This window comes from Carcharodon carcharias, chromosome 9, assembly GCF_017639515.1.
Source record: "Carcharodon carcharias isolate sCarCar2 chromosome 9, sCarCar2.pri, whole genome shotgun sequence".
Lineage (NCBI taxonomy): Eukaryota > Metazoa > Chordata > Chondrichthyes > Lamniformes > Lamnidae > Carcharodon > Carcharodon carcharias.
The window spans coordinates 92850962-92866482 of NC_054475.1; the positions used below are offsets into that span (position 1 = coordinate 92850962).

Here is a 15521-nt window from a genome sequence, read left to right on the forward strand (position 1 = left end):
ATGTTTAGTTGAGTTGGGTTGGCTGTGTGGAGGAGATGTCCTGAGACCAGCTTGTGCTGAGAAAAGGTGTGAAATCTGAAGCAGCACCCAGTTTCAAGCCAGAGAAAGCTTTGTCTCAGAAAGCAGTTTTTGAACTCGCTGGGATTTCTACTGCAGATTGGAAGACAGTGAGAAGTCATGTGTTATACCTTTACTGAACTGACAGCAGTTTTGCCTTGGGTAATATTACTTGATTTTTATGGTTAAGAATCTATAAGGGAATTGTTGCCAAATAGTTTACTTGGGTGTTCTGACCAAGTGGGTTTTTTGGGGGATGTTTTGTCAGACTGTTTTAACTGTATAATTTTCATCCTGTGTGCTTAAGTTGTTTATCTTCTTGTTAATAAATCTTTTATTTTTGAAATCTTAAAAGTGTTACTGGGGTTCTATGTTTCTGGCATCAGTAGTTTTCCCCTCATTTTCAAAATATAGAAAAAAGCATTATGATCAGTAAGACAAGTTTCCCTCTGGGTTTAGCTTGCTCAGCATATAATATCAGCGGTGGTTGTAACACCAGGTAAAGATGTAAAGATAGTTAAAAAGGTAAACCTACATCCCAGCCTTCGTAACACACACACACACACACACACACACACACAAACACAAGCATGCAAAATTACAAGTTACACCATAGGAAATTAATTGCTGACTAAATTTGAGATGAAATGATAGAAGGTTTAAGAAAAAAGAGAGTTCACTATTTTTGAATCCTTTGCTGGGATCTGTACTGAAGCAGAATTTCTCCGTAGCGGTCTTGAAATTTCAGTGGAGTTGAAGTCCATATAAACTGCAGTTTCTGGATGACTGTGTCTTTTTAAAATGTAATCTGCCTTTTCTCAAAAGTCGATGATTTTTGTACCTGTTCCTCTTATTTGAAAATTCTATCTCTGCACTGGAATTCAAACTGTATTAGAGATAGTGTGTTGAACTTGGGAGGGAGAGGAGAGAGAAATTACGTTTGCTGAATTGACAGAGTTCCTCCAGACTCCTGCTTAGCAGCTTGAGTGTTGTAATAAGACATTTCAAAAGGATTTATTCCTGTGACATGACCTCTCTACCCGTAATGATTTCAGATGGTATTTGATTAGCTCATGTCTGGACAGAATATGGCTATTGTTTTATGACCTAGGTGATTATATTCTGTAATATCCCAGCCATTAACTCCTGAATGATCCATCATCGGATCTGATGAGATATGGAAAACAGCTTCCATATAGCTATTGTCCTGGTAGACTTCCTGTCTCTGCTTGAGAGGTCACTTTATAGAAATGCAAATGCTGGGGTCCAGTACAGTTTCAGTAAATATTTTGAAGTAGTTCTTGACATCAGCAGGTGTGAAGTTCCATAGGATAATGTCTTGGAATGTTTTAATTGTAATGCACATTGGAACCTTCCAGAAACTGCTCAACTTGTAATACTTGACATCAGGTGGCTTGTGGCAGCCATCATAAGTCAGTGTCTCTGCTTGCTTTTTTAAAGCAGTTCAATTTCTGTTTGATCAGCTAATAAAATTAAAAATTAATACCACCTATGCACAAGTCACATCATCATGACAGTGTTTATTGTTCTTTGTCTAGTTTCCAAATTGTCTATTGTCATACATTTGCTGGAGAGCCAAAAATGCTAAAATAAAACAAATTTAAATCATTTTAAGACATTCTAATGTGCAGCCATAACAATCTTCTGGAATCCAATACAAAGCACCTGCCCAAATAAAGACAGGCATATTCATGTCAGATTTTTAATTTAACTACTTAAGTAATCTGGACACTATTGATGCCTGTGATAACTGATAGCCAGCACTACTAGACAATCAATAGTAACAAACAGACATCTGCCAACTGGGGTCAAGAGTTACTCTCAATAATTAACATCACAATGGGCACAAAGGAAGAACAGGGCAATTCATTTGATGTCCTTCATTGGCTGCAATAAAGTTTCAAATTGGATGCAGTTGAATAAAGATCTTTGGGGATGCCATAGTCCTTTCAGCTGCCGTACAACCAGCCATTTCCCATTCCACCCCTCTCACCCACCATTACTGAACTTCCAAGTGGAGGTGGCAACATCTAATGACCCTGCTCAAAATATTTAATTGATTTGTCAGGGTCAGCAGTAGATCAGATGGACACTTGGACGGGTGGGGAGTCCCACCCTGCCACACTTTGCAACTGCTTTAAGCAGCATTTCATGAACTAAACTAGGGCTGTGCTGAGTACAGTGGATCTGAATGGAGGGGAGTTGAGTGAGTCAGTGGGAAACACCAGACACAGATATGTTAACAGAATTAACAGAATTGGAAAAAACTTACAGGTAGAAAAACAATTCTAAATGTAAGTTACCTACAAAAAGGTTTAGCACATAGATTACTACCTTTTTGTTTATTGTTCAGTGCATTGGTCAATCTAATATTTACTGTAAATGTACATATAATATTGTTGACATGCATTACTTTGTGCATCTTTCGTTCAATAAGGTTGCTTGATGATTAAAAACCTAAAACAATCTTTTGAAACTCTATCACTTTTAAAAGATGTAAGGAAGTTCCTGCAGAGGTACAGCACTGATCCAGTGACCACAATAATTTAGAGAATGGCCTTCTTTTTGTTACTGAGAAAGAAAAAATAAAAAAACAAATTATTCAGAAATCCTATTTAGGCTGGTGTTACTAATGGAGGTACTGGGCTCTTTAAGTGCTTCTCACATTCTCTTGACCACCTAAGCAACTCTAGCTACTCATTTCACATGAATAAGAAAAGGGAAGGGCTCAAAGCAGGGGGAAATGAACATGTATCTCTTGAAGCTGCTGGATAGTATGGTGGAAAGTGGGACATGTGAAAAAGTGGGTGACGATCAATTGTAAAGGTTCCTACCTGATTTTCCAATTGGCTGATCTCCTTTCTCAGACAAAGGCTTCAAGGCAATTTGTGGCATACTGACTGTTGCCTTGGTTGTCATCAGTTTACTTGACACGGAGTAAGCATCAGTGCCACAGTGAGCAGTGGATGTGCACACTGAGTTACAAGAGCTGCTTCGGGTTGGAAGATGGGGTTGCGTCAGACTGTCTAGTGATATAGATGCAGTTTAGACCAAAATGGTGGCAGTATCATTTTATTGGTGTTTTCTGCCTCTCAGAGTTCACATTTGTTTGCTTCTATATTTTGGATTCCAATGACTGTTGGTTGACGGAACTGAGCTTTGACATTATCCATTGACGCACTTGAACAAATGCCATTTTGTTTGAAATGTAGGATCTCCCAAGATAGCTCATTCCTGTTTTCTTATCTTTAGACATTTTTTTGAATCTGGCAACTAAACAGAGAAGTCCCATAGGTGCACAGAGTGGAGACATTGTAATGGAGGATGACGATGATGTCTTTATCTCCTCAGGCGTCCTACGCTCCACTGAAGATCTCTTCACTGTTATTCACAGGTAAGAGAAAAGATAAAGCTGGTTTCCAGTATGTGCGCAGACATGAGTGAGAAAGTAGTGATGATTTACTTAGTCTATCTGGGGTTTCTGCTGATCTTCCTCCAAAGTTCCTCAGGTGAACCACTGAAGAATTTTTTTTGTTTTTATTCATTCATTCATGGGTTGTCAGCTTCGCTGGCTGGGCCAGCATTTATTACCCATCCCTAGATGTCCTTGAGAAGGTGGTGGTGAGCTGCCTTCTTTTATCACTGCAGTCCATGTCGTATAGGTACACACACAATGCTGCTAGAAAGGGCATTACAGGATTTTTACCCAGAGACATTGAAGGAACAATGATATATTTCCAAGTCAGGATGGTGAGTGACTTGGAGGGGAACTTCCAGGTGGTGGTGTTCCCATCTATCTGCTGCCCTTGACCTTCTAGATGGTAGTGGTCATGGGGGTTTTGGAAGATGTTGTCTAAGGAGCCTTGGTGAATTCCTGCAGTGCATCTTGTAGATGGTACACACTGCTGCTACTGTGCATCAGTGGTGGAGGGAGTGAATGTTTGTGGATGTGGTGCCAATCAAGCGGGCTACTTTGTCCTGGACAGTGTCAAGCTTCTTGAGTGTTGTGGGAGCTGCACTCATCCAGGCAAAAGGGGAGTATTTCATCACATTGCTGACTTGTGTCTCAAGGTGGACAGGTTTTGGGGAGTCAAGAGGTGAGTTACTTTTCACAGTGTTGATACCATAAGTCATTTTTAACAAATTAGTGAATGGCATATCCTACTGCAGTGGGCTTGTCACATACTGACTGACGTTCAAACTAACTGCAGTGCTCTGAGGGTGGAAAATAAAACAAAAATCTCAATGCAGACTTTATTAGAGACTTTTTTCTTGCTTCACTCTTGCACACACATTTGAAGCAGCACTATGCCCAATAGGGCTACTTGATTCTGTGATGACAGTGAAGGAGCAGAACAGTTATTCTTTTGTAACTGAGTTAATTAATCAGTGATTGGGATAGAGCATTCTTATTTCACATAACATCATTCTGCTGCACCATTATATTCTGAAAATGAGTGTGGGAAGGTAACTCTGCATCGTTTTCTCTGCTCCCTAGCCTTGGGAGATAATTGCAACTTCACTATTAACACCTTGGCTGAGATAGCCTAATTAAGATGGAGCCTGAGGTTTTGTCTAAGTGGCTCAGTATCTCTCCATAGGCTGTATCTCTTCTTTGTGCCAGAGATCCTTTGAAATGACTCAGGATCAGCCTTTTGGAATTTTATTTTGTGATTTTTTTCAATAGGTCAAAGAGGAAGGTGCTGGGATGGAAAGAGCCTGGAGAACCATTCAATATCAGGCACGTGGCTGTTTCACCTGTCAAACCCCCTGCAACACCTCCTAACAGTGGACTCAAACTTTCTCCCTCGACCAGTGGGAGTGGGGCCAAAACCAGCACCAGCAACGAGAACTTTAAGGCCTTATTACAGAAGAAGGGCAGCAAGCCTGCATCTGGCATGCGCATGTCCGCAGCTGAGCTCCTGAAAAGCACCAACCCACTTGCGAGAAGGATTGCAACAGAGTTTACACAGGAGTCGGAAAGGTGCCAGCCCATAATGGAGCCAATTTCGGAAAGGTGTCAGCCCATACTGAAGCCAGTTTCTCCTGAAAACACGTCAAGAAGTTAGAGCTATACCAATTCCTGAAGAGCAAGGAGAGGCGATTAATGTTTTCTGTCTTGTTGAATGTAAATTTTTAATTTTTGATCTATCACTGGAGCTATCATTCTGGTCAGAAGGAAGGAATAAGCTTTGCACAATCCTATGAATGCAAACTCGAGTGATGATGTGTTCTTCTTTTGGAAGTCAACAAAAATTCAAAACATTTAAGTGACAGACTTTTAATGCAAACTGTTATTTGGATCAAGAATTCTGAAGAAATTCCTCAATGTAAGGTGGAGGATATGGGATGGTCTGATTGATCTGAGGTTAGTGTTAGTTAGACTGGAAAAGCCTGGAGCATTGTAAAAATGTACAGCAGACAATCTACATTCCAGCCTGGCAATCTAGGTGTTCTAAGGCCTTATAGGGAACTGATCATTTAAAAGTCTGCTCCATGCACGATACTTTGAGCAGTCATGCTTAGGTTCTGTTTCTAAATTTTAATGCACCTTCAGTGAGTAATGCTTAACAATGTAAACCAATCCAACAGTAAACTGAATTTGTGGGGATTTTTTTTTTAACCATTGTGTACTCCTAATGCGATGATGGAAAGATTTCTTCCCAGAGCTGCCGGAGGTCCATAAATTCTGATCGAAGGTGTTCGTACTACAAGAATCCTGAGAAGAAAATGACATGATTAGAGTCACGCTTCAGCTCCACACTGCCACTTGGTCCACATTTATTCTGTGAGCCTCGACTCACAATGAGGCTTCAGGAGAAGAAGGACCTCTCTTTAAGATTGTAAAATAGTTGGCTTTCGCTCTGTGACTGAGAGACTATGCCCATGTTTACTGAGGCTCAAGAAATCTTATCTTGTTTCCCCACCCGTCTTCCCCTCATCCTCTAAAGAAAGCCCTGGAAACAAGAGTAGAGGCAAAATGCAGGGTCCAGTAGCTCCATTGCTGAGGTCTTGAAAATGGATAGCTGTATACTGATGTTCTGACTATTTGCTTAAGAAGCAGTTGCTTGCCTGATCTGTAATCTTTATTGAAATAGTGCCTCCTATTAAGTTGTTAATTTTATCAATATACTGTAATATGTAATATGGCATCAATATACAAGAGTTATTTCAAAGTTTTTTGGTTTTAGATCAAAGGAGACACCTTTGAATTTGGAAGCTTTCAAAAGGCCCAAGTGCTGCCTTGTCATGATATACAACAATGATCTGAATGTAGAAACTCTAGATTGTTTTTAGCCTTGGTTTGAGGGGGTCTGTTGTTAGCCCACTGGTTCTAATCATACAAATGGTTTAAATATTGCAGAAATTCTTTGTCCTTGTGCTTCTTTTATGTTTTATTTTATTCATAAGGTAAGCAAAATTCTCTATGAACTGGAAGGTGAACCACATCTTGAGGTGAAAATTTCTCATTCAGATTCACAGCCACATTCATCCCAACCATAAGGAAAGCTATACACCTTGCAGGCCACAGCCGATGCTGTGCAATTCTCAGCCCAGAGCCAGTGCTGTGCACCTCATAGCCTGCAGCCAGTGCTGTGTGCCTCACAGCCCAGAGCCAGTGCTGTATGCCTCACAGCCTGCAGCCAGTGCTGTGTGCCTCACAGCCTACAGCCAGTGCTGTGCACCTCGCAGCCCAGAGCCAGTGCTGTGTGCCTCACTGCCCATAGCCAGTGCTGTGTTCCTCTGTCAGCCCACAGTCAGTGTTGTGCTTCTGCCAGTCCACAGTGAGTGTTGTGCTTCTGCCAGCCCACAGTCAGTGTTGTGCTCCTCTCAACTGACAGCCAATGCTATGGTCCTGCCAGCCCAAAACCTGGGCTATGCCCAACTTAGGGTCAAAGCTATGATTTGTAGTGCCAAGCCAGGATGCACCTTTCACAATCCAGCGACAAGGTTGTGTCCATCTTTGGTCTTGTCCATTGCATCTTCGAACCCAATTTGTGCACTTTCCAGTCATATGTTTATCCCAATCCATATTAACAGTGTAACAATCCCTACACTGAGCCAGTGCTTTGTCCATTCCACTCTAGAACCATGGTTGTGGCTATCCTAACCTGAACTAGGTTTGTGCCCAGTGGCACCCCAGTTACTACCATTTTTGGCAGTAACTCTGTATTTGAAGCAGGAGGCAGGAGTATTTAACCTAAATATTTCTACTGGTAATTAGAAATCTTAATTAGTGTAATTAAGTTAACAGAGTTTTCTTGTTAAATTTATTTTGCTCCTGCCACTGAGGACAGCTGGATATCACTATCCCATCCACTTGAGAGCACATTAGCATACCTCCCAGTCCCTGTCTGAGTTTCATATTTATCTCAGGGTACTCTGTGTCTGGAGGAAATTCAATTGATTAAAGAGTTAAATATCTCTGATTAGTTAAAAATATATTGGTAATGGTAAAACTCTGTCTTCATAATTTGCGGACGGTGTGTTATTATCTGAGTGAGTTACACTTTACCAGTTAATGGATTGAAACTTTCTGTAAATATTCAATATTTTATCTTATTCTTGAATGTATGAGATTTTCCCTGCCCTCCCCCAAGCGTCACGCATTGAAAGCATCAACATTTCTTAACCAGACTGTGCTTGCGATGTCGCATTGTGGTGGGGATAAGCAATCAAATGCACCTTGTGATAAAAGCCATGTTCCACCATGTCAGAATGCAGTGATCATTCATCCTGTGAATAGGGAGAGAAGAGTGCACTTCACTTGAGAGAAGTTCATTGCTTTGTGTCTGTGATGTCTTGCACTTAAACATTTGAAATTAATTGTGCGTTTTAAAAGTGACTCAGGAAATTGGGAATGATCTACAGTTATTTTTACATATATTAGAAAATGCATTTGCCTCCCCCACAGCTTAGAGTGATAAATAAATATTAATTGTATAATCTTTTGAGACAATCATTAAAAAAAACTTGAAGCAAATTTTATTTCAAATTAGTTTTTCTTTCTTAGACCCCTCTTCGCCCACTTAAAATATTCTAGAATCAAGGTTTATTAAAGTTTAAATCTGCTCTGAAACACACAGTAGTTTTGACTGAGAAACTGTCTTGAATTTGAAAATTATACTTAATAACATTTTAAATTGTGTTCCCCCCTTCTCATAAGTGTGCTGTTACTGGCGTACAGTTCTACAGAAGCCAGCACATTTCCAGAACTTTAACAAGGTTCACTACATTTGAGCCTAAGCTGTGAATGGGCTAATGGCCTGTTAGGAGGATCACAACCAAACTTGATCCTGACCTCATCTGACATGCACAGCAGGGCCTATTGCTTAATAATCATGAGTGAAATCCCTGGCTGATTCTTCCTTGTCCCACTTTGGGAAAACTAATGTCCACTGTAACAACTTTACCTCTGAGGTCAGGTTTGGCACAGGAGATAACCCGGCACCTTCCTGAGCAGTATGACTTAGTACCATATCATGTCATTCATTTATCCTCTGAACCATCATGATAAAAATAAAATCTTTTCTCCCTGTGTTCTCCTCTAGTCTTCACCAGATCATGCCATCAGGCATAAGGGAGCGGGCACTCCTGTGCTTCTCCTGATGTAGTTATATACCAGCTGCTTGGAATCATCTGTGAGAGAACAAGCCCTTGGTGATTGTCTATTTGGTTTCTCCTCATTGTCCATGTGGGGAATCTTGCAACCTAATGTGCCAAGCCATAAATTTGAGTCTTACAACAACAACCATATATGTAATATAAACAAAACTTAACTTGTTTCAAGACCAGTTAAAGTGAGACATCGAACTGGAAAGAGTTTCTACGCTGCTGATTACAATTTTCAAGTATCAACCTTAAAAATCTCATCGTTCCATTCCAGTGACATCATTGCTGCCCCCAGATAATTCTATCCATGATTTCACTGGAACGGAACTGTATGAAGTCTTATTCAAAAGGGTTGCTCCTAAGCTTATTCTAACAAGCAATTTGAAAATGCACTAACAATGGATAACTTAGTAATTGTAGAGATATCTCCATTAATACCATTAAGGAATATATAGTAATTCAATAGAAGCAACTTGCCCTTATGGTCCCCAATACCAAGCAGTTAGCATGCCCTCTGACTAACATTAATCATCTGGAATTAAGGAACTTAACCCTATCACAGTATCTTTACAGTGCAAAAGGAGGACATTAGGCCTATCGAGGCTGCACTGGCTCTCTGAAAGAGCATTTCAACTAGCCCCACTCCCCTGCCTTATCACCATAACCTTGCACTTTTTCTCTTTTCAGGTAGCAATCCAATTCTCTTTTGAATACCTTGATTGAACCTGCCTTCACCACCCTTTTAGGAAGTTTGTTCCAGACTCCAACCACCCTGACAATGGTTAACGTATATTTGAGCCAACATCTTCGGTACCATAATTTATCTCCCAAAACATATTGTGTTGTCCCTTTGAAGCCATCATTAATAGCTGTTAATATTACTTAATTATTTCATTGGTTATATTATTTGGTTATAAGTTTTGATCAGTAGTATGACTTTTTGAGGTGCTGTGAAATATTGATTTTTTTAATGCTGTGACTATTATGCATAGAGAAGAAAAGGAAACTCTACAAATATGTTGTCACCAATTACTTTTTAATTATTAATTTCTTTATTGTTGAGTAACCCACATGAAAGGCCAAGACATCTATTGATAGGTGTCAAGTTTGATAAATGTATGAGAAAAGGCGGGCCTAATTAAGAGATAGTGTTTGGATGATTGCAAGGGTTGGTTTTAAAAGCCTTATATGCTGCTGGAGGGAGGTGGAGACTGAGAGAGGAAAGAATGCGTTAAAATAGAAGACAATGCAATGAATCTTAATTTCAACATTACAATCAGATCACTCCCTGACCATCACATACTTATTCACAATGTAGACATGGAGAACCTCTCAATGAACTTTTGTGGTTGTCACACTTAAGCAATACAATAAAATATTTCAGATCATGATGTTAATAGACTAATTCACTGTTTACATACTGCTAGTTTGGACTTCAGCATTGAGCAGATGCTGAGAAGGAGAAAAACCTGAGACAGGATTGACTCAGGACATCCCACAGACCTGCCAGAGAAATCAGACATAATGGCAGCTGCGCACAGCACAGGCCAGCTAGACACACAGCCCCAGTTACACTAAATACAGGTAATGGAACAGGTGGACATATTGTCTGTTACATCCAGATTTGGGCACTGCACAAAGCCACACCAACTACGGGGTAATATATCAGGTTTTATTCTGGTTATATAATCAGGTACACATCCTGTCTGTTACATTCAACATAATGAGCGGAATTGTCCCATGTTTGTACTAAATGCGGTAGCGGGTGGGCCGCAATGGCAGCTTTTCATGCCATATTATCCCAAACCCGCCACATTAATTATGCATTCCTGGAAAATACACCATTGATACGCTATGGTGGCGGGTTCTCATTCGCCCGCCATGCCATCATCTCACCGCTTCATCATGCTGAGCGCCATTTTGAAGTCCAGCCATGCGCACATTTCACGGCACTTCCAGCCCACGACTGCTGCATGGAAGACATGGCCCCGAGAGGCAAAAACACTGCAGCCCCCAGGCTCAATGATGCATCCCTCAAGCGCCTTTTTGATGCAATGGAAGCCCACTGTGAAGGCCTCTACCCCCCGCTCTGGCTGCAGGATGGGCAGTAACCTCAACAGTCTGGCATGGGAGGTGTTGGCAGCGGTGATCATTGCCAATGCCCTACAATAGAGGGCAGCCATCCAAAGCCGCAAGAGGATGAATGATCTCCTCTATTCTGCCAGGGTAACTCACTCTTCTCATCACTCTCAATTCACACATCCACAGGGCCCTCATTCAAGAGTCATCACCATTCATTCTCTCACACACACCTTCATTGCCCTCATCCCATCGATCGGACCGTTCACCACCCACACATGCCAGGCATATTTATCATCTGGTCTAGCAGGTGTCCCACTTACACTCTCTCCATCTCTATTTATGCAGGACAAGCTGGCACACAACAAGAGGGAGAGATCACTTACCAGTGGAGGAATGCCTGACATCAAGGTCCTCTCGGACTTTGAAAACAGAGCCATCCAGCTGGCCAGTGAGGATTTGGACCATTCCTGTGCTGACAGTGAGGTCGGCGCTGCTCTACCAAATGAGGATCCAGCAGTGCAACATCCATCAGACAACCATGCTGTGAGTGACGTGTCCTCTTTCACAGGCCACTACCATGCACTAATTATTTCTCCTTGCTTCCGCAGGCACATCTGCCAAACAGCCGACAGAGTCCACGACCCAGGGCCTCCAATCAAGTCCTGAAGAAACCTCTGACGAGGAATCTGAAGGCACCTCCTCTGAAGTCCTGTCATAGCGCTCACCCTCAACCTTCACCAGTGCAGAGGCACACATCTCAGTGGGACCTAGCTTTAGAGTAGCCTTGGGGTCACAATCTGGTGAGCACATCTCACTTTCTGATCCACAGCAGGTGGAGGCAGGGAATTCCCAGGTGTCCAGCACTCAGAGCTCTGCTGAAGGCCAGAAATTTGCTGAGTCCGAGTCAGATGATGAGTTTCTGGACTCAGTCATGTCACAATTGCTGGAGCTGCAAAGGCAAGCTCGGGAACATCAGGAAGGGATGTCCACTGCACTCCTCAGATTGCAAGGCATGATGGAGGAGTCCGTCTGCCCTCAAGCTGAGATGATGGTGCTGACATTGCAATGCACTGAGGTCAGCACTGGTAGGGTAGCCCCCGAAAGCAAACCAGGGCCTTCCAGGTCTCAGCCCTCCAGAGGATGCCCATAAAGGTCATCACAGACAGGGCATAGCAGTCAGCAGACTACCTCCACCTCCGCTGTGGATGTCCAGGGAGCACCAAGACGTAGCGACAGGGTTAGGAAGGTAAAGAAGATGTAGTTGCACAGCCGGAGCACAGGTGTTAATCACTTGTACATAAAGTTCACCGTTGTCAATAAACTCCCAAGAATGTCTCCCTGCCTATGGCTCCTTGTTCTGATGAGCAGTGTTCTTGTCACTCAGATGTGAAACCTTTTTGCACAAGATAAAAGGCAGATGTCTCAGTCCAGGGCCTCTTCCCTGTGCTTTGTGATGGTTCAGCCTCACATTTGCTGGGCACATTACTGATACCGGTACCTTGGCAGTGCTTGTCATTGCTGCCGGAATGTAGCGGGCAGACGCCTCAGAGTTCCGTCATTCTCTCTGTGTGCTCTCAGCACCTTTAAGGTGGAGCTGGCTCACAACTCTTCAGCATCTGTGACCAGTGATGCTGTGCTTCAGCTCCTGAAAGGCTGAGGTGCTGAAGGTGGACAAAGCACCAGATGCTTTTAAAGTTTCATGGCTGTGTCTCTATGATATGACCCTGATTACAGAGCGCCAGCGAGCTGCCCTCGTCCAGAAAGAAGTCAGACATTCTCAGAGGCTATGTGAAGATCTATGGTGTGTGCTCATTGCATGTCACCATCATTCCTCTGCAATCAAGCGACTTTTAGGGCCTCCACTGTGTCACCATGATTGGGGCATTATCGCCGAGGGCACGTGCGCTGCCATAAGCTAGAGTGGAGTCAAATGTTCATAGATGCAAAGTGAGGATCTATGGTGTCTCCTCACTGCACGTCGTCATCACCCTTCACAAATCTAGCAGCTATGAGGGCCTCCCGAGTGCACCTGCCTCATCTAGCCAGTGCGGGGGCCTTACCGCCGTCATCATCACTTTCAAGGGCCTCCTCACCCTCATCACCGTCAATGGCCTCATTGAAGGAGACCTCCAGCTCCTGCATCTCCTCCTCAGCCAGCTCCTCTCCCTGTTGAAGCACCAGTTTGTAAAGGGCGCAGCAGGCGACAACAACATGTGACACCCTCTGTGGTTCTGCAGGGCTCCACCAGACCCGTCCAGGCACCGGAACCTCATTTTCAGCATCCCGATGGTCTGCTCCACCAAGTTGCGAGTTGCAGCATGAGCATTGTTATACCTTCACTCTGCTGCAGTCTGAGGATCTTCATGGGTGTCATCAGCCATGCCTTCTGTGGGTAGCCCTTGTCCCCAAGGAGATATCCCTGCAGCCTCTGTGGACTTGGGAAGATGACAGGGATCTGTGACCGACTGAGAATGTAGGAGTGGTGGACGCTCCCTGGAAACTGTGTGCAGACCTGCAAGATGCGTTTGTGGTGGTCGCACACCAGCTGCACATTCAGTGAATGGAATCCCTTGCGGTTGATGTAGTTGGCCCCTTGTTGCAACAGAGATCTGAGCGTCATATGAGTGCAGTCAATCGCACTGTGCACCTGTGGGAAACCTGAGATCTGGACAAATCCAATTGCTCTTGCATCCTGGCTGTCCTGGTCCTGAGCGAAATGCACAAAGTTGTGTGCCCTCACGAAGATGGTATCCGTGACCTCATGGATGCATTTGTGGGCGGAGGCTTGTGATATCCCACAGAGGTCACTAGTGGAGCCCTGAAAGGAGCCACTAGCATAGAAATTGAGTGCCACGGTGACTTTCACAGCCACTGGCAGTGGATGCCCTCCATGTCCACATGGTGCCAAGTCCTGCAGTAGCTGGCAGATGTGACCGACTAGTTCCCTAGACATGCACAGTCTTCGGCGACACTGGTTCTCGGTCATCTGAAGGAATGAAAGGCGGCGTCTGTAGAACCTGAGTCTAGCTAGGCACCAACCAGCGGTGGCTCGCTGTGGTTCTTGGTCAGCGTGTGTGGGAATCCCAGCCGCCCCTTTCTCCTGAGGGTGCTGCTCCTCCCTCCGTGCAGCCAGGAGCCTCAGTCACTCTTTTCTCCATCATCTTAGTTCTCTGTACGGTCACAAGGCATACAGCTAGTTCACCAGACTCCATGCTCCTGATGTACTCCTCCTGCAGGATGAAGGAGAGAGACGCATGGGTTAACATGAGTGTACTAAGAACCTGTATTGGTTAAGTCTGAAGGCCCCTTAACATACCCCGGAGAGTGCTGGCCACCACTTGGATGGCCATAATTTAGTGTGTTGCATGGCTGCCCGAAACCCCACCTCCGCCTTACTCCACCTGACCAATTGGCAGCAGCTTTGCCCATTAGACTGCATGCTGTACGCTCAGCTCAGGTGCAGGCATTCTCCTAACCTGCACTGTAAAGCTGCAGTGTTTGCTTGAACCATGGGGGTGACTGGTCTAAACTGGGATGATGACGTTACAAGGGGCTGTGAGCATGGAGTGACTGCTCCATGGCCAGCCTTAGCAAGGAAATTGTACAACATGCCCAGTTGTCCAGCTGTTCTTCAGTCCACTAAAATGTTCTTTAGTTTGCAGTCTGTGCCCGAGGGGTGAAAAGCTCTGGAGCACTTGGTGGCACTTTCAGCCTTCTGCTTTGCTTGAATGGGCAGATAAGCTAGAGGCCCAATTCCAATCATATCAATGTGGCTGCGCCTGAATTGTTTCAGCTGCAGAGGAATGGTCACTTTATACAAGGTGTCCCTGGCTGCTTCCCTCACCCATCCCACCCTGCACATGCTTGTGCACTACCTTCAACCACAGGGCAGCCTTTGCGCCCCCCCCCCTCCAACATGCCTCAACCTTGAAGCCCAACAGGCATCTCTCAGAGTGCTCTGCAACATTACTGTGCACTCACCTCTGAATTCCCCTCAAAGTGCATCCTGCCAAGTGCGTACCTTTTATATGCTGTTGTGAAACACATCGGCATGCAACCACGCCAACATGGGTGGACAATCCAGCGATGGGGGGGTGGGGGTGGGTGAGTCTGACGGGCTAGCCTTATAATGCTATGCTGATGTATTACAATGACGTCCAATGGCGGGAAACACAGCCTACCATTGATGGGCTGAGTGGACGGTCGCAAACTGGTTTCATGGTGTTGTGAAACCGATTTTTGGCCTTCTCGCCATATTGTCCGCTCACGCCACTGAACACTCCCGACACCAGCTGGCACGGAAGATTTGCCAAGGGTCATTTACCAGCTGAATGCTGCCAGATAAACTAAATGTAGGTTAATGACAAGCACAACGCTCAATATAAATTAAAACATATGAAGTGACTCTGCCTGCACAAGGACTAGCGCTGTGAACCTAACTTGAGGCAGAAAACTTACTTTGAAATATATATCTTTTAATGAAGTGTTTATTTTACAGGATAGTATCAAAGGCCATAGAGGACCCACAATAAAATTTAAACTTAAGCTTTAACTTGGAATACGAGGCATTGTAAAAGAAGCATTCCTAATGGGATCATGAAACCATATTTGTGCATTATGGGTTGATTTAATCATTCATGTTGTCAATGGGAAGAAGTTAATGATGTTTGAGGAAAAGCAGAGCTAAAGAAAGCTTGCTTCCAGACTGCCTTTGAGCATGGGTGAGTAATGGATGCTGAGAGAAGTGT

At 43.8% G+C, this 15521-nt stretch overlaps 1 protein-coding gene across 2 annotated transcripts in view; it reads left to right on the plus strand.

The window, feature by feature from the left end:
• nhsl2 (NHS-like 2) overlaps positions 1 to 8097 on the plus strand; it is a 366941-nt gene extending 358844 nt beyond the window's left edge. For both annotated transcript variants that reach the window (XM_041195871.1, XM_041195872.1), the window contains exons 7-8: positions 3331 to 3472; positions 4766 to 8097. In XM_041195871.1, coding sequence (XP_041051805.1) covers positions 3331 to 3472; positions 4766 to 5147 — 524 coding nt within the window. In that variant the 3' untranslated portion in view covers positions 5148 to 8097. The remainder of the gene's footprint in view (positions 1 to 3330; positions 3473 to 4765) is intronic.
• Positions 8098 to 15521: the final 7424 nt, after the last annotated feature.